This window comes from Macaca nemestrina, chromosome 1 (genome assembly GCF_043159975.1).
Source record: "Macaca nemestrina isolate mMacNem1 chromosome 1, mMacNem.hap1, whole genome shotgun sequence".
In the NCBI taxonomy this organism is placed as follows: domain Eukaryota; kingdom Metazoa; phylum Chordata; class Mammalia; order Primates; family Cercopithecidae; genus Macaca; species Macaca nemestrina.
The window spans coordinates 223,625,184-223,651,697 of NC_092125.1; the positions used below are offsets into that span (position 1 = coordinate 223,625,184).

Sequence of the window (26,514 nt, forward strand, 5' to 3'; positions counted from 1 at the left end):
ACATATGTGCAATACAGAGGCACTTAAGAGTCTCAGAGGCCAGGAGCGGTGGCTTATATCTGTAATTCCTGCACTTTGGGAGGCCGAGGTGGGTAGATCACTTGAGGTCAGGAGTTCGAGACCAGCCTGGCCAACATGATGAAACCCCGTCTCTACGAAAAAAATACAAAAATTAGCCGGACATGGTGGCACATGCTTGTAATCCCAGCACTTGGGAGGCTAAGGCAGGAGGATTACTTGAACCCAGGAGGTGAAGGTTGCAGTGAGCTGAGATCGCATCATTGCACTCCAGCCTGGGCGACAAAGCAAGACTCTGTCTCAAAAAAAAAAAAAAGGGTCTGAGAAATAGGTCGAGGGCTGAGGTATTCATTACAGAAAATGGAGCTGGGTGTGTTGGTTCAAGCCTGTAATCCCAACACTTACGGTGACCAAGGCAGGAGGATCACTTGAGCCCAGTTCAAGGCTACAGTGAGCCATGATTGCACCACTGCGTTCCAGCCTGGGTGACAGAGGGAGACACTGTCTCCAAAAAAAAAAAATAATAATGAAAAAAGGATATACTAATATTTGGTTGAAACACTTTCTTCCTGAAGAAGTAGCCGTATAATCTGACCACTAGGTGTCAGTGTTGCACTACAGCGTGAAACAAGGCCAGGGATGCCCGCCGGCAATGTTGCCGTGACACTGAGCACTTTGCACCTGTCCTCGCTCTAGGCACTCATTTAATATCTCATCTGCCCTCAAAAGTAGGTGCTGTTAGCCCCATTTTACATGAGGAAACGGGTGAAAGAACTCTGCCCGAGGCTAAACTACCGGGAAGTGGTAGAGCCCAGATTTGATTATGAGCAGGCTAGTTTCTGAGCTTCCGCTTTGTCCACTGCCCTCACCATAAATAAGACAAAGACCTTTGTGGGTTTCTTTCATCCTTTTCATCTGCATTAAGGAGGGTTCCATAAATATTAAGTTTAATAGCAATTACTTGGTTTTCTTTTTTTTTTTTTTTTTTTTTTGAGACGGAGTCTCGCTCTGTCGCCCAGGATGGAGTGCAGTGGCCGGATCTCGGCTCACTGCAAGCTCCGCCTCCCAGGTTCACGCCATTCTCCTGCCTCAGCCTCCCGAGTAGCTGGGACTACAGGCGCCCGCCACCTCGCCTGGCTAGTTTTTTGTATTTTTTAGTAGAGATGGGGTTTCACCGTGTTAGCCAGGATGGTCTCGATCTCCTGACCTCATGATCCACCCATCTTGGCCTCCCAAAGTGCTGGGATTACAGGCTTGAGCCACCACGCCCGGCCAATTACTTGTTTTTCTTAAAATTGCACTGTAATTGGCCGGGCGCGGTGGCTCACTCACACCTGTTAATCCCAGCGCTTTGGGAAGCCGAGGCAGGTGGATCATCTGAGGTCAGGAGTTCGAGACCAGCCTGACCAAAATGGAGAAACCCCATCTCTACAAAAATGCAAAAAGAAAAATTAGCCGGGAGTGGTGCTGCATGTCTGTAGTCCCAACTACTGGGGAGGCTGAGGCAGGAGAATCGCTTGAACCTGGGAGACGGAGGTTGCGGTGAGCTGAGATCGTACATTGCGCTCCAGCCTGGGCAACAAGAGTGAAACTCCATCTCAAAAAAAAAAAAAAAAAATGCACTGTAAAATGTCAATACAAAAATCAATCTTGGCCAGGCGTGGTGGCTCACACCTGTATTCCCAGCACTCTGGGAGGCTGAGGCGGGTGGATCACCTGAGGTCAGGAGTTTGTGACCAGCTTGGCCAACATGGTGAAACCCCATCTCTACTAAAAATACAAAAATTAGCCGGGCATGGTGGCGTGCGCCTGTAATCTCAGCTCTCGGGAGGCTGAGGCAAGAGAATCGCTTGCCTGGGAGGCGGAGGTTGTAGTGAGCTGAGACTGACCTGTCGGTGTGCACATTTCATCTTTCCACCTCCTTCCACACTCAGAATTGTCTAGCAAGCTCCCTTCAGGAGGCATGTAATAAACAGTGAACCTTACACGGTGCTCACTGTGTGGCCGGCTGTGGTGCAAGTGCCTTGTGTTTCATCCTGAAGACGGCTGTGAGGGGTGTTATTATCATCCCTTTTATATAGATGAGAAGATACACACAGAGGTTAACTAACTTGTGAAGTAAGACTGAATTTGTGGCGGAGCCAAGATTGGAGCCCAGGCCCAGGCATGGTGGTTCCTGCCTGTGGTCTCAGCACTTGGGAGGCTGAGGCCGGAGGATCGCTTGAGCCCAGGAGTTGATCAGCCTGGGCAACATAGGGAGAGCCCATCTCTACAAAAAGTTTAGAAATTAGCCAGACATGGTGGTGTGCACGCGGAGTCCCAGCTAGCCAGGAGGCTGAGTTAGGAGGATCACCTGAGCCCAGGAGGTTGAGGCTGCAGTGAGCTGTGATAGTGCCTCTGCACTCCAGCCTGGGCCACAGAACGAGACCTTGTCTCAAAGAGAAATGCAGAACATGGGGCTGCACCCCACGAAGAGCCATTTTCAGGATTCTGCTGAATCAGAATCTGTATTTTTTCTTTTTTTTTTTTTTTTTTTTTGAGACGGAGTCTCACTCTGTCGCCCAGGCTGGAGTGCAGTGGCCGGATCTCAGCTCACTGCAAGCTCCGCCTCCCGGGTTCACGCCATTCTCCTGCCTCAGCCTCCCGAGTAGCTGGGACTACAGGCGCCCGCCACCTTGCCCGGCTAGTTTTTTGTATTTTTTAGTAGAGACGGGGTTTCACCGTGTTAGCCAGGATGGAAGAATCTGTATTTTTTCAAATCTCAGTGGGGTGGCAGGGTGGGAGTGGGGGAGTCGCAAGCAGGTTAGGTTGAGAAGCTCTGACCTTTCTTTTTTTTTTTTTTTTTTTTTTTGATACGGAGTCTTGCTCTGTTGCCCAGGCTGGAGTGCAGTGGCCGGATCTCAGCTCACTGCAAGCTCCGCCTCCCGGGTTCAGGCCATTCTCCTGCCTCAGCCTCCCGAGTAGCTGGGACTACAGGCGCCCGCCGCCTCACCCGGCTAGTTTTTTGTATTTTTTAGTAGAGACAGAGTTTCACCGTTTTAGCCAGGATGGTCTCGATCTCCTGACCTCATGATCCGCCCGTCTCGGCCTCCCAAAGTGCTAGGATTACAGGCTTGAGCCACCGCGCCCGGCCAGCTCTGACCTTTCTTAACCTCTACACCTGCTGCGCAGCACACAGAGTCACCCCCACTAGAAACCTTTTGAAGACTGGGGTGCAAAGCAAATTCATCACTGGTGCTGAGCGGTAACATCTGGTTTCTGTCTGTAGAAACACCACTGCAGCCGGGCGCGGTGGCTCATGCCTGAAATCCCAGCACTTTGGGAGGCCGAGGTGGGTGCAGCATCACTTGAGCCCAGGAGTTCGAGACCAGCCTAGGCAACATGGCCAGACCTTGTCTGTACAAAAAATACAACAAATGAATGGGACGTGGTGGCACATGCCTGTAGACCCAGCTACTCGGGAGGCTGAGGCAGGAGGACCCCCTGAATTCGGGGAGTTCAAAGTTGCAGTGAGCAGTGATCAAATCACTGCACTCCAGCCTGGGCAAGAGCAAGACCCAGTTTAAAAACCCACCACTGCTCCAGGGGTCCAGGGGTCAGGCACACTCAATGGTAGTAATTGCTGCCCCTTTTTTTTTTTTTTTTTTTTTTTTTTTGAGACGGTTTTGCTTTATCACCTAGGCTGGAGTACAGTGGTGTGATCATGGGTCTCTGCAACCTGGATCTCCTGGGCTCAAGCGATCCTCCCACCTCAGCCTGCCAGGTGACTGGGATCATAGGTGTGCACCACTGCGCCCAGCTAATTTTTATTTTTTGTAGAGATGGGGGTCTCACTATGTTGCCCAGGCTGGTCTCAAACTCCTGGGCTCAAGCAGTCCTCCCACCTCAGCCTTCCAAAGTGCTGGGATTACAGGTGTGAGCCACCGCACCCAGCCTTGCTGCCACTTGTGTAGGTATTTACTATGTGCCAGGCACCGTTCTGTCTTCCCTTGGTGAAACCCCAGAATAGCCTCAAGGACACAGGTGCTTATTTCCCATTTTATAAATGAGAAAACTGAGAACACAGCAGATAGTAAATAATTTCCCCAAAGTCTAATAGCTAGTAAGCAAAGAGGGCTGAATTTGAAACCAAACTCCACCACTCACAGCTTTTTGGAAGGTAAGCGGAAAGGGCCTGAGTGGATTCCCTTCTGATCATTACCATTTCAAACATCATGGGCCCTTTGACACTTAGTCTCTGACCTCCTGCTGTTCTCTCTCCCTTCCAGCAGCGTCCATCCATCACCCTCAGAGCCAGGTCAAAAGATCCCCACTGAACAGTGCCTTTCACAACCCTTAAAGAACAATCCCGTCACATGCGGCTACTCAGGCTTCTCTTAATCGTACAGGGAGGGCAGGAGGGGTGAGTGGGGGCTGATCTAGCGAAGAACTCACATCTAGGCTGAGTTAAAAGTTGGTAGCGGGGCACGGTGGCTCCTGCCTGTGATCCCAGCACCTTGGGAGGCCGAGGCAAGAGCATCGCTTGAGCCCAGGAGTTTGACATCAGCCTGGGCATCATAGCGAGACATCTCTAAACAAAATTTTAAAATACGGTGGCTCACGCCTGTAATCCCAACACTTTGGGAGGCCCAGGCAGGCGGATCACGAGGTCAAGAGATCGAGACCATCCTGGCTAACACGATGAAACCCCGTCTCTACTAAAAATATAAAAAAATTAGCTGGGCGAGGTGGCGGGTGCCTGTAGTCCCAGCTACTCGGGAGGCTTAGGCGGGAGAATGGCGTGAATCCGGGAGGCGGAGCTTGCAGTGAGCTGAGATCGCACCACTGCACTCCAGCCTGGGAGACAGAGCAAGGCTCTATCTCAAAAAAAAAAAAAAAAATTTTTTTACATTGATTTAATGAAAACTGTCTCCTTCACATTAGCCCTGAGAGGTGAGAGGTCATACTGTAGACACCAGCTGTTGAGGCACAGGCGCTGTTTGCTCCGCTTAGGCAACTCTTAGGACTTTCTTAGCACTCCAGGGAAATCATCATGAAGTCAAACCGTGGCAGGGAAACAGTTACATTGGCCCCAGGCCACACAACCGTATCAGTTTGCCGGCAGGGTTTATTTTTTCTGAGTAAATAAGATAAAAGTGAAAAGCCTAGTTTAAGGAGCAGGCTTAGATTGTTCAAAATCCCACGCTGAATCCCTGGGCCTGACTTAAAGCAAGTAGAGACAGGTGTGGGAAAGGAAATCAATCAGACCAAGCTGAGCCATTCATTAAAGCGTAATTCTCTAGAAAGTTTATTATGAAGTATTTGACATACAAAAAGGCATAACGAATGTCACGCACAGCTTGCCAGGAGCAGGAAAAAAAAAAAAAAGACGAAAGAAAAAGCACGTTACAGTGAACATCCACGTACCCACTGCCCAACTGGAGAAAGAGAACACGCCCAGTGTATTACAGCCTCTGGTGCGCCCTCCCTGCCTGCCACCTCCGAGTGAAGCATGATCCTAAATGTGGTGTTTCTTGTTATTCTAGTCTTTGTTTTTAAAGAAAAATCTTTCTGCCAATGGGGATAATGGCTCCATGCGGCCGAGGCGAGACTAAGAATCTGGAGAAAGAGCATCAGTCTGATGTAGCTTTTATTGAGTAAAGGGAAAAGGGAATTCAGCCGCATGATAGAGGTTCCAGTTGATCCGAGTGCACAAACATCCTTCCCGACTGCGTGATGGGAACCGCACCAGCACATGGGGCAGGCGGAAGCCACTGCCGCAAGGAGATGGTTCCCACTCTCACGCACATGAGCAGCTCCTGCTCAGTCCCAAGAGGCAAGGGCAGAGGGCACGGTGGCTCTCACAGAGCTACTTTACAAATAAACTGTGTGTCTTCCTCAGGAGTCTCTAACAACACTTTAAAAAAAGATCTGAACAGAAAATAGGGCAAAGGGCTAGGTGGCAGTGCCATGAGGCACATGGAATGTCCTGGTCTGTGGAATCGTGGAGGGTGACAGGAGCAGCACCATCAGGCATTGTATGACGAGGATGACACACTGCCACCGTGGCCTGTCCAGTTGGTGTGGATAAACTGCCCTGGTTTGGCCAACAGTTCATAGGTGTGAGCCCCGAAGTAATCCCGCTGCGCCTAGGAAACGAGGGAGTCAGGACAGTCCATGGCACACGTCCCCCAGCGGCCAGCCAGGTTAACCCCTGCTCCACAGGCTTACCTGGATGAGGTTGGCTGGAAGCATCTCATGTCTGTACCCATCGTAGAAGGAGAGGGCAGTAGTAAAACAGGGCATGGGAATGCCAGCCTGGACCCCAGTGCTGACTGCTCGCCGCCAGGAGTCCTGAGCACAAAATGCATGGCCAGAGGTTAGTGATCTGCCCCTGGTGATGCTGACAGATTTTTATTCACATCAATGTGGGTAAATGAAAAACTGATGGTGAGGCTGGGCACGGTGGCGCACGCCTGTAATCCTAGCACTTTGGGAGGCTGAGGCGGGTGGATCACGAGGTTAGGAGTTCAACATGAGCCTGACCAACATGGTGAAACTCCATCTCTAGTAAAAATACAAAAAAAAAAAAAAAAATTAGCTGGGCATGGTGGCATGCCTGTAATCCCAGCTACTTAGGAGGCTGAGGCAGGAGAATCACTTGAACCCAGGAGGTGGAGATTGCAGGGCCACTGCACTCCAGCCTGGGAGACAGAGCAAGACTCCGTCTCAAAAAACAAACAAAAAAACACAACTGATGGCCCCAGGGAGGTAGAGTAACCATGGCGCCAGCTCTAGGCTACGTACCTGGCAGTTTTCAACAGCTGACTTAAAGAAGTCGTCCAGTAGGAGGTTCTGAAGTTCCGGGTTTCGATCAAATGCATCCTTTATCTTTCCTAGGAATACACTGAAATAATCGAGGAGGGAAAAAAGCAATGAGTCTTTTTTTTTTTTTTTTTTTGACGGAGTCCCGCTCTGTCACCAGGCTGGAATGCAGTGGCATGATCTCAGCTCACTGCAACCTCTGCCTCCCAGGTTCAAGCGATTCTCCTGCTTCAGCCTCCCAAGTAGCTGGGATTACAGGTACGCACCACTACGCCCAGCTAATTTTTGTACTTTTAGTAAAGACAGGGTTTCACCATGTTAGACAGGATGGTCTCGATCTCCTGACCTTGTGATCCGCCTGCCTCAGCCTCCCAAAATGCTGGGATTACAGGCGTGAGCCACCGCACCAGGCCGAAAGCAATGAATCTTAACTCTAACAGGGAAGTAAGTTGGAAGCCGATGTATACCCTAGTGAAGTACAAAGTTACATTTCTTATCTCTTCGAGCTAGCTGTTAACCCTTTTCCTGTTTAAAGTGCAGCTCCCTGCCAGCGCTCATTTAATTTTACTTAAACACGCTTTTTGAGGCTGAAGCAAATCTGACTGATTTTCAATGTGAAAATAAAATATAAAAACTATTCTTGGAGTTATTTCTAAAGAGAACTAATATTAGAATCATCTGAATCACCAGAATCATCTATTTCAGAAAAATCAGATTCATCAAATGAATCTTCAGCCAGCATGAGAATGATGTAACGTCATGTGTAGGAATGCTACGTTTTCTATGATTTGACATTTCCAATGAAAATACACAGCAAAAGTCCCAAGAGGCAAGGCCAGAGGGCATGACAGTTCTCACAGAACTACTTAAAAAAAAGGTGTAGTGTGGACAATCTAGGTAGAGCAACTGAGGTATAGTGAAGAAGGGAGCCACAAAATCTAAACCTATCTTGCTGCCTGTGCCCAGTGACGGGGCTAATTGCCCACCCCTGGAAACTGATCAAGCTGAGTGTCCTAAGATCGCACTTCTGCACAGCAGCATGAATCCTTCCCGTCGGACCCTGGGCTGCCTCTCACTTACCTTCTGATGATGCAGCCCCCTCTCCACATTAGGGCAATGCCACCATAATTGAGGGTCCAGCCAAACTCGGTAGCTGCCTGCCTTAGCAGCATAAAGCCTTGAGCATAAGAGATGATCTTGGAAGCATAGAGGGCCTGAAGAGTGACACAGAGACCTGTTAGGATTGCCATTAGGAGAGTGACCGCCTCGTGTCTATCAGTCTTATTCTCATCAGCAGTGGAGATCCCAGAAGGGACAAGATTCTAGGAAAAAGCTGTAAGTCAAGATCCAAGTGAAGGTTGAACTTCATTCCACCTGGCATCCCGTGGCCTCGCGTGTTCTCCCACAACAATCCCCACCCCCACTGCCTTCCACGGGACCAACAAAGACCACTGCCAGGGACTGTGTCCCACCTTCCGAATGTCCTCCAGGAATGATTTCTTATCACCATCAAACTGGAACTTCTGGGGACCCTTCAGCTTTTTGCTAGCTTGAATTCTCTCATCCTTCAGAGATGATAAGCACCGAGCAAAGACAGCTTCTCCTACAAGGGGGGATCGGGAAGAGGAAACAGATTACTGTCAGGCCTCTGAGCCCAAGCTAAGCCATCATATCCCTGTGACCTGCACGAATACATCCAGATGGCCTGAAGTAAGTGAAGAATCACAAAAGAAGTGAAAATGGCCGGTTCCTGCCTTCACTGATGACATTCCACCATTGTGATTTGCTCCTGCCCCACCGGAACTGAGCGATTAACCTTGTGAAATTCCTTCTCCTAGCTCAGAAGCTCCTCCACTGAGCACCTTGTGACCCCTGCCCCTGCCCGTAAGAGAAAAACCCCCTTTGACTGTAATTCTCCACTACCTACCCAAATCCTATAAAACGGCCCCACTGCTCTCCCTTCGCTGACTCTTTTCAGACTCAGCCCACCTGCATCCAGGTGATTAAAAAGCTTTATTGCTCACACAAAGCCTGTCTGGTGGTCTTTTCACACGGGCGTGCGTGAAAATTACCAAAGTTCACATAGCAACCAGATGAAAGATGGAGCAGGAAAGTCTGTTTATACAAAGCGCTGAAAGTTTCAACCTTAGGCCACGAAAGTTGACATGGATCAGAAGGAACTTTTATCAGAAGCTCTAAACAGTTAATTTGATAACCAAAACTCCAAGACAATCTTCCAATATAAATATGAGTATCCAACCACAAAGATGAACGTGACATTCAAAAGGGAGTTTTGAGGGAAAATGAAGAGATAAAAACCATTGTTATGGCTGTGCGTGGTGGCTCACACCTGTCATCCCAGCACGTTGGGAGGCTGAGGTGGGAGGATCACTTGAGCCCAGGAGTTCAAGGCTACAGTGAGCCATGATCCCACCACTGCTCTCCAGCCTGGGCAAGAGTGAGACGCTGTCTCTAAAACCAGGAAAATAAAATAAAAACCACTGTTATGTAGAATACTCAGTGTTGGTCCATGAGTAAAATTTCAAATTCAATTTAGAGGACTTTAATTTTTTTTTTTTTTTAAGATTTTACATTGAGAAGTCACATTTACAGACAGCTCTCAAAGAAATGTTAGGTTTTTTATATTTTACGGTTTTCAGTATAGCTGTAGTCATTAAAGTTTCACCACTTTACTTCATTTGAATTAAAAAGTCAACGTAGTACTTTAACATTAAGACGTTTAGTATTTTCAGAAAGTATGCCTTATAAAAGACTACTTGCCCAACTGACAATTTATTGTTAGAATCTATGACTCTTCAGCCACTCTTCCCCCACAGACAAAATGAAGTAAAATCTCGGGGAACTAACAGAGGACTGTATTTCTCAGGAAAGAGGAGCAGCTATGGCTTGAGATTGCTAACCCTACTCAAAACACACGAAAGCAGCTACCTCTCTCCTGGCCCAAATGCACACACAGGATGACTTAGCATTTCTAGAAGGAAGCTTTGTAAGATGACTGGTGCAACGGGTGATGAGGCAAACCCTTCCTGTTACAGGGGGAAGAGGGCAGCTGGAAGACTTCCCTGTTAGTTCACAAATGATGGCTCTCAGCCAGGGGGTGGGCCCAGCCACCCTGGGCGAAGGGGTATATGGATCCACAGGAGGAGAGTAGGAGCTCCTGGACCTCTCTTGTGGTGTCAGGAGAGCCACAGCCCAGTGAGGGTGGCCCGGGGGATCCCTCACTCAGTGTCCTCTGCTCCCAGACTTGGCTGGGCCGAACCTGGCCAGTCCCACCTCTGGCCACTGGTCAGCCCTGCGGGAAGTGAGATGCAGGGATCTACACAGACCGCCTGTGTAGACGCTGCTGCCCAGTGTTGAAAGTCTTATCTGGGCTGCCCCTCAGCCATCCCCACATACCCCTCCCCTTCTGGCCCCCGGCCCTCATCCACATATACTTGAGTCCATGCTCCTAGCTATTGGCCCCTCCCTCCTCACCTATGTTATGGCTCAGATCTGCTAAAAGCAGCCAACTTCCTCCTACACAGCACCAAACTGTAGAAACCACCGACTTCCCTCCTTACTCTGCCTTACACCACAGTTCATCAATAAGGCAAGGCGCAATAAACAGGGAGGTCAAAAGGTGAGAAGAGTCTAGGGAGAGAAAGGCAACCTGTATCTAGAGGAGCAAACAGGAAAAATTCTGTTTTCTTATTTTTGAGGTGGAGTCTCACTCTGTCACCCAGGCTGGAGTGCAGTGGTGCCATCTCGGCTCGTTGCAAATTCCGCCTCCCGGGTTCAAGTGATTCTCCTGCCTCAGCCTCCTGACTGGCTGGGATTACAGGCGCGCAACACCACGCCCACCTAATTTTTGTATTTTTAGTAGAGATGGGGTTTCACCATGTTGGTCAGGCTGGTCTCAAACTCCTGACCTCGTGATCCGCCCACCTCAGCCTCCCAAAGTGCTGGGATTACAGGCATGAGCCACAGTGCCTGGCCCAATTCTGTTTAATATAGTGAGAACATTCTGCCAGAAGCAAAGATCAGCCTTTCATTAACCACGAGAGGCATCTTTCATTCTCCCTTTTCATTCCTGCCAGAAGTCTATGTATTTTACTCTTTTTTTTTTTTTTTTTTTGAGACAGAGTCTCGCTCTGTCACCCAGGCTGGAGTGCAGTGGCCGGATCTCAGCTCACTACAAGCTCTGCCTCCCAGGTTTACGCCATTCTCCTGCCTCAGCCTCCCAAATAGCTGCGACTACAGGCGCCCGCCACCTCGCCCGGCTAGTTTTTTGTATTTTTAGTAGAGACGGGGTTTCACCGTGTTAGCCAGGCTGGTCTCGATCTCCTGACCTCGTGATCTGCCCGTCTCGGCCTCCCAAAGTGCTGGGATTACAGGCTTGAGCCACCGTGCCCGGCCATTTTACTCTTAAAGAACCAACTTTGCCGGGCACGGTGAATCATGCCTGCAATCCCAGCACTTTGGGAAGCCGAGGCGGGCAGATCCCCTGAGGTTAGGAGTTCGAGACCAGCCTGACCAATATGGTGAAACCCCGTCTCCACTAATAATATACAAAAATTAGCCAGGCATGGTAGCGCATGCCTGTAATCCCAGCTACTCGGGAGGCGGAGGCAGGAGAATCACTTGAACCTGAGAGGCGGAGGTTGCAGTGAGCCAAGATCATGCCACTGAACTCCAGCCTGGGCGACAGAGCAAGACTCTGTCTCAAGAAACAAACATATACACACAAAAAAACCAACCCCCCCCCACCCACTGCCAAGATTTTGATATTGTTAATCCCCTCTTGTTTTCTATTTTATTATTTCCTTATCTGAGTTTGATGCTTAGCTCATTAATGTAAGATAAAAACAAGTGGGCAGGATACAGACCAACTTCAGGATAGTGGCTTTCTTCTAAAAGAGGAAGGGGAAGGAACTTAGCAAAACAACAAGGACTCAAATGGATAGGTAATTTTTATTTTTTTAATATCTAGGGGGAAAAAAGGAAAATTTTAATAATTTCTGAGTACATAAGCCTATGTTATTCATGAACTTTTTTTGGCGGGGGGATGGAGTGTCATTCTGATGCCCAGGCTGGAGTGCAGTGGCACGATCTCTGCTCACTGCAACCTCTGCCTCCTGGGTTCAAGGGATTCTCATGCCTCAACCTCCTGAGTAGCTGGGATTATAGGCATCTGCCACCATGCCCGGCTAATTTTTCTTTTTTTCTGAGATGGAGTCTCGCTCTGTCGCCTAGGCTGGAGTGCAGTGGTGCCATCTCGGCTCACTGCAACCTCTGCCTCCTGGGTTCAAGTGATTCTCCTGCCTCAGCCTCCCGAGCAGCTGGGACTACAGGTTCCTGCCACCACACCCAGCTAATTTTTTGTATTTTTAGTAGAGACGGGGTTTCATTGTGTTAGCCAGGATGGTCTCGATCTCCTGACCTTGTGATCCACCCGCCTCGGTCTCCCAAAGTGCTGGGATTACAGGCGTGAACCACTGTGCCTGGCCCTGTTATTGATGAACTTTTCTATGAAAAATTTCACTGAAGTTACCTGCCTCATAAATAAGATCTTAGATCACTGACTACAATTACATCACTAATGCTAAAATATTCCAAAGATAAAACTGGATAGGAAGGACAGTCACTTCTGAATTTACCTCACCGTTTGTATGAATAAGATAAGAACTACAAAGAAGAGAATCAAAAGCAGTGTCAGCCTCTCTCACACTGTCAGCTTCTTCAACACAAGAAAGAGCAAAAGGCACTCTGAAAGCTGAAGAAGGCTGAAGAGATTCTCTAAAGACCAGTCTGTATCAGTCCTCCAGATATCAAGATCAGAACAGTGGACAAAAGGGCCCAAGTGAAAAGCATAACATTACCAATGAGGGTGACGGGTATGCCGTACTCCAGGGCGGAGATGGCGGTCCACTTCCCCGTGCCCTTCTGCCCCGCGCTGTCCCTGATCTTTGGCAGCAGGTGTTTGCCATCGGTGTCTTGGAACTTGAGTATATTGGCTGTGATTTCAATCAGGAATGAGTCTAGCTCTGTCTTATTCCAATCCTCAAAGGCCTATGTGCAGAACACAGGAGAGAACCATGTTAGAGGAATGAGGGCTGTGCAAGGAAGCCCCTTGTCCAATGTCCATGCTGACCAGTGTTCACGGTTGCCAGCAGGCTCTGCTCGCGTCTGCCTGGGGACTTCTGCTCCTGCTGGCTGAGTTTTATGCTAACCCAGAGTCAGTTGTGTTTGTTCTGAACCTGGTTATGCTGAATTTCTGGCCACCAGAAGTGTTGTCTCCTCAGAGCCAAGGGCTCCTCACTTCACTTACGTCTCTGTGCGGTCGCCTCCCCAGGAGCCTTCTGCAATCACCCGATCTCGCCCCAGTTTACTCTTCACTCTCACAGTCATCGCTAACTAGTTTGATATTGTTTGTTTATTTCTCTCTGTCTTCCCAGCTCCAGGAGGGCAGGCACTTTGCTTTCTTCACTAGTATATCCCCAGCATTTAGAATCATGCCTGGCATATAGTAAAGCACTCGTGTGTTTGCTAAGCGAACACATTAAATATTATATACACCAATTAAAAATGAACACAAAAAGAAAAGCATTTTTTCTGTGAAAGAAAACTAAGGTAATGTTTTAGAACAATTAACAGCAAGCCAGTGGAACAAACAATAGTCAAAATAAGTGAGGATGACACGAATAAAAAACTCGGAGGAAATCAACAAAAAACCTGGAAAGCTTCTATCCTGTATGCCTTGCTAGTGTCTGTAAATCATTTCCCATTAGAAATAACTGAAACTAGAAATTCTAGATGGTAAGACATGACTAGAAAGCGCATCAGCAAACCATACTTAACGAGAAGGCCTTGGCCCTACAAAAAATGATGGGTGAATGAAGGTCCTTTCCTGTGTTTTCAGTTAAAATCTATGTTTCCCTCATGATAAAGATACATTCATCTAAAGTATTTAGGGAAAACAAAAGTATGGATACCTGCAGTTTACTTTGAATGTATCCAAAAACTGAGATGAAATTGGTGGGCGGTGGACAGACACTGATAAGGCTCGTACAGGAAGCTGTGGCGGGAGAAAGGAGGCGGTGTGTGTCCAGGTGTTCACCGTAAAACTCTCAGCTTCTGTGCTGCATGTTTGGATGTTTTCATAATAAAATATTGGGGGAAATGCTTTGGTGCCCCTACGTGGACTGACTGTTTGGATTAACTATCAAAATGCCAATCCCAACTGGATGAGAAAAGAAAGCTGCTGCTGCACCTGCCATGTGGGACAACTGTGGAGTACATGAGACAGGTATGTGGAGTGACACAGTGCCTGACACCAGGTCAGTTACGCTAAACGGTGGCGATGATAACCACCCAGACTCTGTGGGGACTTTCTGCTTAGTGACTAAGTAGCATAGCGTACAGCCCTATTACTAACAGTTTCCCTTAAATTAGGCTGAGTCCATGCAGGCCACCAGAACGGCCAAGGGGATAGGAATGAAGAAAAGATTCAGTGTCCATGGCAAAGTGAGCACTCCCTGCAGAATGGACACAGAGGCAGTGCCGGGGCCTCACCTGGGCCATCTCGTCCTGCGCCATGCCCAGCACGTCTTTCATCAGGTGGTATGCCTCACAGATCAGCTGCATGTCTCCATACTCTATCCCGTTGTGCACCATCTTTACGAAGTGGCCTGCTCCCTCATCTCCCACCTGTCAGGACAAGCACCAAGAGGCCTTCAGAGAGACAGGTGACACACCAGAGAAGTCCACATCAGCTTTGACGCCAACGTCCCTGGCAAGGCTACCTCTCCACACAAAAAATAACAAGTATAAAATGAATACAGTATTTTTGATACAAGAATCATATAGCAATTCAATACGAGCTTCAATCCAGAACAGTATTATTTAACACTAATTCTAGACTCATTCTTCTCAAGGTTCCTCAAAGTCCCTGAATTCACTCTCAATACCTATAGCTCTCTAGCCTGTATTTTCTAGTCTTTCTCATCATTCAAAGCAACTCCCCGCCTTCCCAGCCCCTACCCATAAGAAAAAAAGTCCTTTTTTCCCCAAAGTTACCACTTTTCTAGCAACTATAGGTTAAAATATATTGGCTAATTAAATCACTTTTGTTTTTTCAAAATATAAATGTAGTTGTTTCTAATGGCTACTGAAAAGTAAAATGACCCTAGATCCAAGGTTTCAACCTTGTAAGCCCAGAAAGGAGTCCTTCCAAGGCCCCATCATTGACCAGATCTTTATTGATAAGCTGGCAAGATATATAAGATCAGAATACCAGCTTATGAATGTAGGATGAAAACCTTAACTATGGATCTTCGTGGTTACAAATGTTAGTCTGGTCAACAGAGTCTATCCCTACAGACAAGCAACTGGGAAGCCAGATTATCTGAAAATGATTTAGTTATCAAGGAACTGGAACAAAGGGAGTGATGAGAGCCAAACAGTTCATGGCATCAGGCTCTCAGTCATCTACACCCAGCTCCATGACAGGGAGCCACCTGCCCAGGAGGCCAGGTGTTTGGATGACGTGGCAGTCTCTCTCCTGGCTGTCAGCACCTGGACCAATACAACTGACGCTTACATCAGGACTCCACTGTCCATGTTTCTCTTTTTTTTGAGACGGAGTCTCACTCTGTCGCCCAGGCTGGAGTGTGGAGTGTGGCAGTGTGATCTTGGCTCACCACAACCTCTGCCTCCTGGGTTCACGCAATTCTAACGCCTCAGCCTCCCGATGAGCTGGGATTACAGGAGCACACTACCACACTCGGCTAATTTTTGTATTTTTGTAGAGATGGGGTTTCACCATGTTGGCCAGGCTGGTATCAAACTGCTGACCTCAGGTGATCCACCCACCACAGCCTCTCACAGTGCTGGGATTCCAGGCATGAGCCACCATGCCTGGCCTTGTCCATGTTTCTATTGCTGCCCCCGCCGACTTCTGATTTTGACACTCTGGTCATACAGTAACATGGCTACTAATATCTTACTTTACCTTACCCTTCCTGCCACTTCAGCCATGAACTAAGGAGCACCTGCTTGATCAACACACGCAGAAGCAAGGACGGTGCTTCTCTTCATGACTTTGTCCTAAGTGTGTGTATATAAAAAGAAATTGCAGGCTGCGTGCGATGGCTCACACCTATAATCCCAACACTTTGGGAGGCCGAGGTGGCCAATTACTTGAAGCCAGGAGTTCAAGACCAGCCTGGGCAACATGGTGAAACCCCATCTCTACCAAAAATACAAAAATTAGCCAGGCATGGTGGCACATGCCTGTCATCCCAGCTACACTGGAGGCTGAGGCATAAGAATCACTTGAACCTGGGAGGCGGAAGTTGCAGTGAGCTGAGATTACGCCACTGCACTCCAGCCTGGATGACAGAGCAAGACTCTGTTTCAAAAAAAAAAAAAAAAAAAAGAAGAAGAAGTTGCTACCACTTGCTTTTACTGCAGTGATCTTTTTGTTTTTGTTTAAGAGACAGGGTCTCACTCTGTTACCCAGGCTGGAGTGCAGTGGTATGATCACTGCTCACTGCAGCCTTGACTCCTGGTCTCAAGGGAGCCTCCCAAAATGCTGGATCACAAGCATGAGCCACTGCGCCCAGCCTTTTACCACGGTCATCTACTATCAGGGAACAGAAGTCCCTTTCCAATCCTTCATACTAATGAGAAGATTACTCAGCCCTTTAAGTCAGTCCCAGCACCAGCCTCTTTCTACCCTAAGCAGATTCTGACTGAGCTCAATGGCCAACCACTGGTGAAAAGATAAGGACAGGTGAGCTGCTGAAGCCAAAGCCAAGCACTGGCAGGCCCAGGAGGGAGGCTTCCTGGATTCCTCAGAGGCCTGGACTCTGGAGTCCTTGTTTCAACCTCACTGTTCATCTGATATAAAATAAAATTGAAAATTAGCATTAAAATTGCTAATATAAAATTAAAGGGAATCAGGAGCTAAAGAGAGCTTGGAGATCATGCAGTCCAACCCCGTATCTTACAGATAAGGAAACTGAGGTCCATGAAGGGACATGGCTTGCCTGATGTCACAGTTAACAGAAAGCCAGAATTGCCACTCGGGTCTCCTGAGCCTATTTTTTTCCTTCCACAGCATGGGCTGAACTACAAATGAGATAAAGTTTACTTTAACAGCAACATGAGGTCGGGCATGGTGGCTCATGCCTGTAACCTCAGCACTTTGGGAGGCCAAGGCAGGCAGATGACTTGAGAGTCCAGGAGTTCGAGACCAGCCTGGGCGACATGGTGAAACCCCATCTCTACAAAAAATACAAAAATTGGAAAGGCGTGCTGGCATGCACCTGCAGTCCCAGCTACTCAGGAGGTTGAGGTAGGAGGGTGCCTGGGAGGCAGAGGTTGCAGTGAGCCAAGATGGTGCCACTGCACTATGAACTAGGCTAGGCCTCCTTCGCATTCAGTGAGGGTGCAAGTCCACAAGTGACTTTGTTCAAGCACAGAATGCCTGAATCCCACAGTATGGGAAGGGGAATTTTCCACATTCATGGCCAGGACATTTGACACGGCAACAGTACATTCAGTCCTCTTCCTTTCACCCATGCAAGCAAACGCCACTTTTGATTCTGACATTCTTTCCTTTGGCCGTGAAATAATATGGCTCAAAAAAAAATGTTACTTCACTTCATCCTATTCCTTTTTAAGGGATCCATCTTTTAGATGAATTACAGAAGGCTGCTTTTAGTATCAACCTCAAGGCTATGAACAGTCAGTTAAGATACAAAGATGTGAACAGCAGGCATGCATTCTAGGCGTTGGCTATGCTAGCAATCAAAGATTGAGACGTTTATGTCACCAAGCTAACCACTGGGAGACCATGATGGCCTTTCTCTGCACACTTGATCACTTAGACACGCTCGTGTTGCAAACTGGCTTTAAAGAGTAGCCCAGAACTTGCCCAGTCACAGCAGGGTTCTCCAGTTCCTACTTTTGCAGCAATGCCTTGGAAGATGGTCTTGATGTGGGGCCTGTGGAAAGAAACAGTGCGGTTCAGCTAATGAGAAGAGACAGGCTGAGAGCCCAATTATATACCCATAGACACCAACCCCCATCTTTTCCGTTTTTGTTTTTTTTTTTTTTTGAGACAGAGTCTCATTTTGTTATCCAGGCTGGAGTGCAGTGGTGTGATCTCAGCTTGCTGCAGCCTCCTCAACCTCCCAGGTTCAAGTGATCTTCCTGCTTCAGCCCTCTAAGTAGCTGAGACTACAGGTGTGTGACACCACGCCCAGCTAATTTTTTTGGATTTTGTAGAGATGGGGTTTTGCCATGTTGCCCAGATTGGTCTCAAACTCCTAAGCTCAAGTGATCCACCCACCATGGATACCCAAAGTGCTAGGATTACAGGCATAAGCCACCACCGCACCAGGCCCATCTTTTTGTTTCTAATGGGAGGTGGAAGTGCCTACAAAAAGATAATGAATGGGCTGGGCGCAGTGGCTCATGTCTGTAATCCCAGCACTTTGGGAGGCCGAGGCAGGCGGATCACAAGGTCAGGAGATCAAGACCATCCTGGCTAACATGGTGAAACCCCGTCTCTAACAAAAACACAAAAAATTAGCCAGGTGTTGTGACAGGTGCCTGTAGTCCCAGCTACTCAGCAGGAGAATGGAGTGAACCTGGGATGCGGAGCTTGCAGTGAGTCGAGATGGCACCACTGCACTCCAGCCTGGGCGACAGATCGAGACTCCCGTCTCAAAAAAAAAAAAAAAAGATAATGAATGTGCTAAGTTCTCAAGCTAAACTTCAGACCCTTGACTGAAACTGGCGCCCTTCTCCAGATCCTGGCGGACTCTCAGAGCAGAGACTAGACTATCAGACTGAGACTACAGACAGAAAGGCTGAGCAGAAGCATCACCAAAGCACCAGAAGAAATGTCTTCTTAGAGACAGGGTCTCACTCTGTTGCCCAGGCTGGACTGCAGTGGCGCAATCACAGCTCTCTGCAGCCTCAAACTCCTGGACTTAGATGATCCTCCTGCCTCAGCCTCCCAAGTAGGTGGGGCTACAGGTGTGTGCCATCACAGCCAGCTAATTAAAAACATTTTTTTGTAGGGACAGGATCTTGCTATGTTGCCCAGGTTGGTGTTGAGCTCCTGGCCTCAAGCAATCCTCACACTTCAGCTTCCCAAAGTGCTGGGACCATGGGCATGAGCAACCATGCCTGGCAAATTTTTTGTTGTTGTTGCAGAGACGGGGTCTCCCTATGTTGATGTGGCTGGTCTTGTACTCCTGGGCTCCAGCACTCCTCCCACTTCAGCCTCGAGTCACTGAGATGACAGGCATGAGCCATCACACCCGGCTCAGAAACTTCTATTACAGCAGCAGCAGATGGTATGATTGCAAACAGCAAGCAATACCAAAGTTCCTTTAGAGATCCTCTTTTAATTTTTTCCCTTTTCTTGATTTCTCCTTATAATGGCTTTTAGCAAGTGAAGAGACCCTCTTTTACTTGTCTGGATGTGTGCTGCCAGGCACAGAATGGTTCTGGACATCTGGATTAAGAACCAGGCAGCGTTTTTGAGAGCTACATTACCATTCAGAGAAAGGCCGCTGTTCACTCTTTCCACAGCTCAGCACGGGGATGTATTACTCCTGAGGCTTTCTCTCGCTGTTCTGCTCCCTATTGGCCAGTCAGGGCTTCCTCACAAAAAGTTCTTGGTGCAGACATGAAATCTTACAGGGTTGCAAAGTTAACATTTAGGATTAGGGATGAAGACAGCTACACTGGAAACTGCAGAGCTTTACTGAACTTTTACAGTGTCCTTCAGGTAAAGGTGCCATTTGTACTTCTGCCAGCACAGTATGAGGAAAGAGAACTGATGGAAACAACTGGAGCACTCCGTATGTCAAATACTTTTATGTGCATTGTCTTCTGGTTGCCCTTCTAACTGTTCACTGTGCAGGTGCTTTGAGGTATTTTCAAACCTTTTTTTTTTTCTTAAGAAACAGGGTCTCACTATGTCGTCCAGGCTGGCCTTGAACACCTGGTCTCAAGCAGTTCTGTCACCTCAGTCTCCTGAATAGCTGGCACTACAGGTGCAAGCCACTGCACACGCAGCAGTTTAAACTTCTGAGAAGCAGGAAAGTCTCTCTACTTCTGTGTTTCATTAGTAACACACTGAAGAGAATCCCCAGACTCATTCACCAGAAAGGTAATTTAGAGAATCATTTTTTCTTTTTTACTAAGACCGAGTCTCACTCTGTCACCCATGATGGAGTGCAGTAGTGTTACCTCAGCTCACTGCAACCTCCGCCTCCCAGGTTCAAGTGATTCTCATGCCTCACCCTCCTGGGTAGCTGGGATTACAGGGGCCCCCCACCATGCCCGGCTAATTTTTGTATTATTAGTAGAGATGGGGTTTCACCATGTTGGCCAGGCTGGTCTTGAACTCCTGACCTCAAGTGATCCTCCTGTCTCAGCTTCCAAAAGTGCTGGGATTACAGGCATGAGCCACCGTGCCCAGGCTTAAAGAATCATATTGCAGGCGTGGTGGCTCACGCCTGTAATCCCAGCACTTTGGGAGGCCGAGGCGGGCAGATCACAAGGTCAGGAGATCAAGACCATCCTGGCTAACATGGCGAAACCCCGTCACTACCAAAAATACAAAAACTTAGCCAGGCATGGTGGTGGGCACCTGTAGTCCCAGCTACTCAGAAGGCTGAGGCAGCAGAATGGCGTGAACCCGGGAGGCGGAGCTTGCAGTGAGCCGAGATCGCGCCACTACACTCCAGCCTGGGCAACAGAGCAAGACTCCAAAAAAAAAAAAACAAAAAAAATTTTTTTTTTGTTTTTTTTTTGTAGAAACAAGATCTCGCTTTGTTGTCCAGGCTAGTCTTCAACTCCTGGGCTCAAATGATCCTCCCACCTCAGCTTCCCAAAGTGCTGGGATTATAGGCATTGGCCACTATGCCCACCCATGATTATTACATAAAGTTACTTTTGGGCTACATATCAGCAAAAAGAGGCAGACCTTATTCCTACATCTGGACATTGCACAGAACAGTATCTAAACTGCTTCCTTAAAGCCTATTTAGAGGCTGAGCATGGTGACTCACACCTGTAATCCCTGCACTTTGGGAGGCCAAGGCAGGCAGATCGCCTAAGGTCAGGAGTTCGAGACCACCCAGGGTAACATGGTGAAACCCTGTCTCTACTAAAAGGCAAAAAATTAACCGGGCATGGTGGCATGCGCCTGTAGTCCCAGCTACTTGGGAGGCTGAGGAATAAGAATTGCTTGAGCCCAGGAGATGGGGGTTGCAGTGAGCTAAGATCTCACCACTGCACTCCTGCCTGGGCAAGAAAAAAAAAAAGCCTATTTAGAACTTCAGGTATCAGTCTTGATAGAAATAACAGAAGAAAAAAGGCAAAAGAGGATTGTGCACATATCGCACATTATATCAAAGCGATAAAAGAAATTGCCGGCATCTCCTAGGTCTCACCCTCAGGGCACCACAGAGATCAGGGTGGCAGAACTGCTCCTGGCTTATTTGTTCTCAAAGTGTAGCTCCCTTGTACAGAGATGGATACAGTGCTGACGGCACTCACCACGCTTCTTTATTCCCTCCTGGCATGAGCGATGGGCCATACCGGGCCCCTTCCTCTCCACCACTGACTCCGCTCCCCACAAATAAAATTCCCTTGGCCTTGAGGTCTCGGCACCGTCTCTGAAGGACAGAAAAATAATTTCATTATGCTTCCATGTTTCATTATGCTCCCAAAAAATGTTTCCCTTATAACTGAGAGGAAGTATAAGATAGGTATGGAGAGCCTACATTTGACAGGAAATGACCCAAGAATCTAGGAATAACTGATGACTCAGAAAAGTTAATCCCCTATGTGTAGAAGTTAAAACAAAACAACTACGGACATTCAAGATACATACCTCTTCCCCAAAGTGAAATAATTAAGCCAAACACACATTGGCATTTTACTGGAAAAGACCTTGAATAAGACTCAATTAAGAGTAGGTTTAATACAACTTAATGCCACTCAGTACTTCAGAGCACACAGGACTTCCCTCAGCGTTTGATACCATTAGAGGAGTGGTTCTAAACCAGTTAGAGACTGACATATCATGGATTACTTGGAAGGGGAAGGGGAGGAGTTAAAACATAATTCTCGGCCCGCTGTATCTGAGTATTCATCCTCTGAGATGTATGTGTGACTGAGAATCTCACCCACCAAGTGTGTCTTTTTTTTTTTTTTTCCAGATGGAGTCTCACTCTGTTGCCCAGGCTGGAGTGCAGTGGCACGAACTCGGCTCACTGCACCTTCTGCCTCCTGGGTTCAAGCAATTCTCCTGCCTCAGCCTTCTGAGTAGCGTGCCACCATGCCAGGCTAATTTTTTGTATTTTTAGTAGAGACGGGTTTTCACCGTGTTAGCCAGGATGGTCTCGATCTCTTGACCTCGTGGTCCACCCACCTCGGCCTCCCAAAGGGCTGGGATTACAGGCGTGAGCCACCGCGCCCAGCCCCCAAGTGTGTCTTAACAGAAAAAAAGGCTGAGAACTATCACATCAGTAGCAATCTCACAAAACTCAGGACCACAGGGCAGTTCACCCTACTGTCACATATGCAATGCTGACACTTTTTTTGAATGTTCTCAGAACCTGGAAGAATCTGGACTGAAGAACACTTACTGTGGTGTCCCTATATTCAGAATTTCCTCCATCAATGATGATGTCACCAGTGTCCAACAATGGTACCTGTAACCAGACACCAGCATTAAGACGGACCAGAAATGAAACATACCTTGGCAAATTAAAACAAGAATTTATTCCAAATAAATATAGTCTAAAAAGAGTCTCATTCTGTTGCCCAGCTTGAAATGCAGAAGTGCAAACATGGCTCAATGAAACCCTGAACTCCTGCAGTGGTGTGAACATGACTCATTGCAACTTTGAACTCCTTGAACCACAATGCCCAGTTAGTTTAAAAATTTTTTTTGTAGAGATGGAGTCTCACCACATTGCCCAGGCTGGTCTCGTTGCCCAGGCTGGTCTCAAACTCCTGGGCTCAAAATCAAAAGATCCTCCTGGCTTGGCAGGGGGCCAATGGACCCAGCCTATTTAATCTTCAATAATCCTCTCTGTGGCTAGAGTTGGACTCTATTTAAAAGTTTAGGGCTGACGGGGCTCAGTGGCTCACACCTGTAATCCCAACACTTTGGGAGGTTGAGGCAGGCCAATCGCTTGAGCCCAGGAGTTTGAGACCAGCCTGGACAGCATAGCAAGACCCCGTTTCTATTTTTAAGTAAGTAAATAGATTAAACACTGACTGTAATGTCTGTGTCTAGAAGAGAGTGGGGATTCAGTAAATACATATCAAATGTTTTAGTGTATGAATGAATGATTTTATGACCACAGTTCAGAGATCAGGAAGAGACAGAGCCTTGAACATGAATATCTACCTACAGCACACCAACCAGGCTGGGCTTTATTATTTATTACTCAATCTTCCCCCTACAAGGCTCCAGTTAACATTACTTACTATTTTCCTATACTGAAGAATAATCCACCATTTTTCAGTTTTCTCTGTCTAAAACTGAGCACAGGCAGCTTGCCACACAAAAAATTTACTATGTCCTTTTTTTAAACTCAGTGTTCTTCCTTTCTAGGTCATCTGTTTGAAAAACAGTGGCATACTGGTTACAAATCCATCTTCCTGTGGAAACAACCTCACCGTTGATGCCACTCCTCTAGAAAAGGAGTCACTCCTCTAGAAAAGGAATGCTCAGCCTCCCCTGAGGTACCACTGCACTGCTTACAGCAAAATATTTCTTCTAAATGGGTAGTGCCTGGGTTTTTTCAGGGCTGTTACTACAGAATTATTTTGGGGTATCTAAATACATTATTTTCACTGGTTCCCCTACATTTTTTTTTCCAAAAAAGATACACCTGCTAAAGCCAACAAATTGTTTGGTACAAAAATAAGCATCCAGTTCCCTAGGATTCCCTAAGAAGATCTTGATTTTATTTTCATTTTTTTTGAGACAGAGTCTCACTCTGTTGCCCAGACTGGAGTGGCACGATCTCAGGTCACTGTAACCTCTGCCTCCCAGGTTCAAGTGATTCTCATTCTTCAGCCTTCCGAGTAACTGGGATTACAGGTGTGCACCACAACACCCAGCTAATTTTTATATTTTTAGTAGAGATGGGGTTTCACCATGCTGGCCAGGCTGGTCTTGAACCTGGGATCATAAGCTTCCACCACCATACCCAGCTAATTTTTTTTATTTTATGTAAAGACAGGGTTTCGCCATGTTGCCCAGGCTGGTCTCGAACTCCTGGGCTCAAGTGATCCATCTGAACCAGCCTCCCAAAGTGCTGGGATTACAGGCCTGAGCCACTGTGCCCTGCCTTAATGAATTTTTCTTGAAATGTCTGTTAGTATTCTCAGAATTACTACCAGCAAAGCACAAAGTTACTTCATAAGTGCCGATCAAGTTAACCAACACTGCGACAGTTAAGCAATCATTTGGTCAGAATTTAGCATAAATTGGAAAAACAAAATCTCTGGAGTTAAAAGGAGAAAGGAAGAAACCAAAACCAGCTGTTATCGTGGTAGCAGCTGAGAGCAGAGCTGGCCTCACCAATTTTTCGATGAAATCATCCACAGCTTGCCCAGCCTTCACCAGGAGGATGATCCGCCGCGGCTTCTTCAGCTTGGAGACCATCTCTTTCAGGGACTGAGCACCCACCACTTTGGTTCCCTTTGCCTCATTGGCCAAGAAATCATCAACTTTGGAGACAGTCCTATTAAAAGCACAGACCTAGAAGGACAAAAGGCCTGAGTAGGAGATCCAGGACACATAAGACCTTCAGACTGTGGCCCAAGTAACAATGACCTTTCCATTCAGCCCAAGCTCTGGGGAGGTCAGATCTGCCTTTGCCTTTTCCTCCCCAAGCTGTGGGAGGCTCACTGTAAAGTTATGTCACCTCAGTAGAATGAAACTGGCAGAGAACCGAGGCGAAGACCAACTACCCCCGGCGTATCAGGTAGAATCCACAACCAACCTGTTAGGACTCAAAATCAAATCCAGGAACCGGCTGGTTCAACAGGCTCTGTCTGTTGCTACTGATCATCCTGCCGTCTAAGCCACTTTAGCATTTAGAAGAAACATTTTCACTCTCCCCAGATCTCATCAGGCAATCAAGTTAGAGCTCTACACAGCCAGCAGGGGTTCTCCTCCCGCACCCTTCGTCTCTACTAGACACTAATCCGTTCATTCGGGCTGTGAACCTCACGGACCCACAGGCACACTCCGCCGGACTAAGGTCGGGATCGGCCCGCCCAAGCCTACAGGGTGCTTCTCCTTTCCATACAAAAAGACATGAGCAGCAACAGAGCGCATTCGCAAAGCACGGCCAGGAGACCCGTGAGCTCCCAGACCCATCGCCGGCCTCTTAGCCCGGGCACCAAAGAGAAGACAATGCGCCCGCGCGGCTTACCACAAAGCCATGGTCATTCATGTTCAGAATTAAGTTCTGGCCCATGACGGCCAATCCGATCAGCGCGATGTCAGCTCTGAAGAGGCAGAAACAGAACAAAGGAAAGAGTCAGCGCCGCTCGACGCGCTGAAATCCAGGGGCCCGGTCCTTCCCCGTTTGGCCGTGAGTGGGAGTTTGCACTTTCCTCCGCGCCTCCGGGGCCCCCCGAAGCCGGGCGCGCAAGCTGCAGAGCCTCTGCCGGGCAGGCGGCCCCCAGCCCCGCCCTCGCGCCCGACTCCGGCTGGCACGCGTCCCGCAGGTGTCCCTGCAGACTCGGCGAGGCCTGGCCGCGCCTCCTCCCTGGCCGTCGAAAGGACCCGCCCCGCCCCGAGCCTGCGCGGCCAAGAGAGCAGGGGGCCGGGCCCGCAGGGAAGGAGCTCCGGGCCCGAGACGCCGCCGGACGAGGGTCCCAGAACCCCAAATGAGCTCAGGCGACCTCCAGGATGGGAGGCGTCGGAGAGAACGAGGGAGATCCCGACCCCCCAAAAGTTCCCCGCCCGCTAAGGCCGAGCCCGGCTGCGCCTGGCGAGTCACTCACTGGGCCATGGCGGCGGACAGAGCAGAACCGAAGAGCGGGGAAGCGCGGAGAGTGAGTGAGGGAGAGACCCGCTGCGGCTCCCTCCAGAGGCTGCGGCCCTCGCGCCCGGCTTTTCGGCGCCGGCCAATCGAATAGAAGGGGTGGAGCTGTGAGCCACGCCATTGGCTCTCTCCGACGCCTGTTAGACCATCCGAGGCAAACGTGCCCGCCCACTCCCGGGGGCCGGATCAGTAGAGCGCCGAGCACCTAGATTGACGTGGCCCCGGCGAGGGTCGGGGCTCCCCGCCCACGCGCAGAGTTTTCCGCTCCTCCCACCTGCACCTCGGTCCTGCAAGCTGTGCGTCTGGCGCAGCCGTAGCTATAGCAACTCACGCAGGACTGCGCTTTACAGTTTACCAGGCACTCGGACGCCTTTGGCGCCAGCGTCCGTCGCTCCTTCCTCAGGTCACTGCGGTGCACTGTGCGGGTCCGCATCGTGGCCCTCTGCTCTGGGGCAGAGGCCTGGCGTGCTGGTTCTGTCCTGTACGCACTCGGAATGGGGCCGGGAAAGGCTGAGCCTCAGGGCGATCCTGATGTGGGGCCGTGCGACCGCTCACTGCGGGTGACGAGACCCAGGCGCAGACA

General features: G+C 48.6%; 1 protein-coding gene across 1 annotated transcript; it reads right to left on the reverse strand.

The window, feature by feature from the left end:
- Nucleotides 1-5,281: 5,281 nt before the first annotated feature.
- LOC105473134 (phosphogluconate dehydrogenase) lies at nt 5,282-26,012 on the reverse strand. Its single transcript, XM_011726768.3, has 13 exons — nt 25,891-26,012; nt 25,314-25,389; nt 24,455-24,634; nt 22,503-22,568; nt 21,409-21,527; nt 17,762-17,831; nt 14,395-14,529; nt 12,702-12,891; nt 8,295-8,425; nt 7,903-8,036; nt 6,805-6,904; nt 6,229-6,351; nt 5,282-6,146 (listed from the first exon to the last, which is right to left on the reverse strand). Exons 1-13 carry the CDS (start codon nt 25,896-25,898, stop codon nt 6,027-6,029), a joined length of 1,452 nt encoding a protein of 483 aa, XP_011725070.2. The 5' UTR covers nt 25,899-26,012; the 3' UTR covers nt 5,282-6,026.
- Between the last annotated feature and the right edge of the window lie 502 nt (nt 26,013-26,514).

Coding starts and splice junctions, on each gene's coding strand:
- LOC105473134 (XM_011726768.3), bottom strand. Junction 14,530..17,761: donor GAGAACCCTGCTGTGACTGG/GCAAGTTCTGGG, acceptor TTGTCCTGACAG/GTGGGAGATGAGGGAGCAGG. Junction 6,352..6,804: donor CAGCTGTTGAAAACTGCCAG/GTACGTAGCCTA, acceptor TTTTGTGCTCAG/GACTCCTGGCGGCGAGCAGT.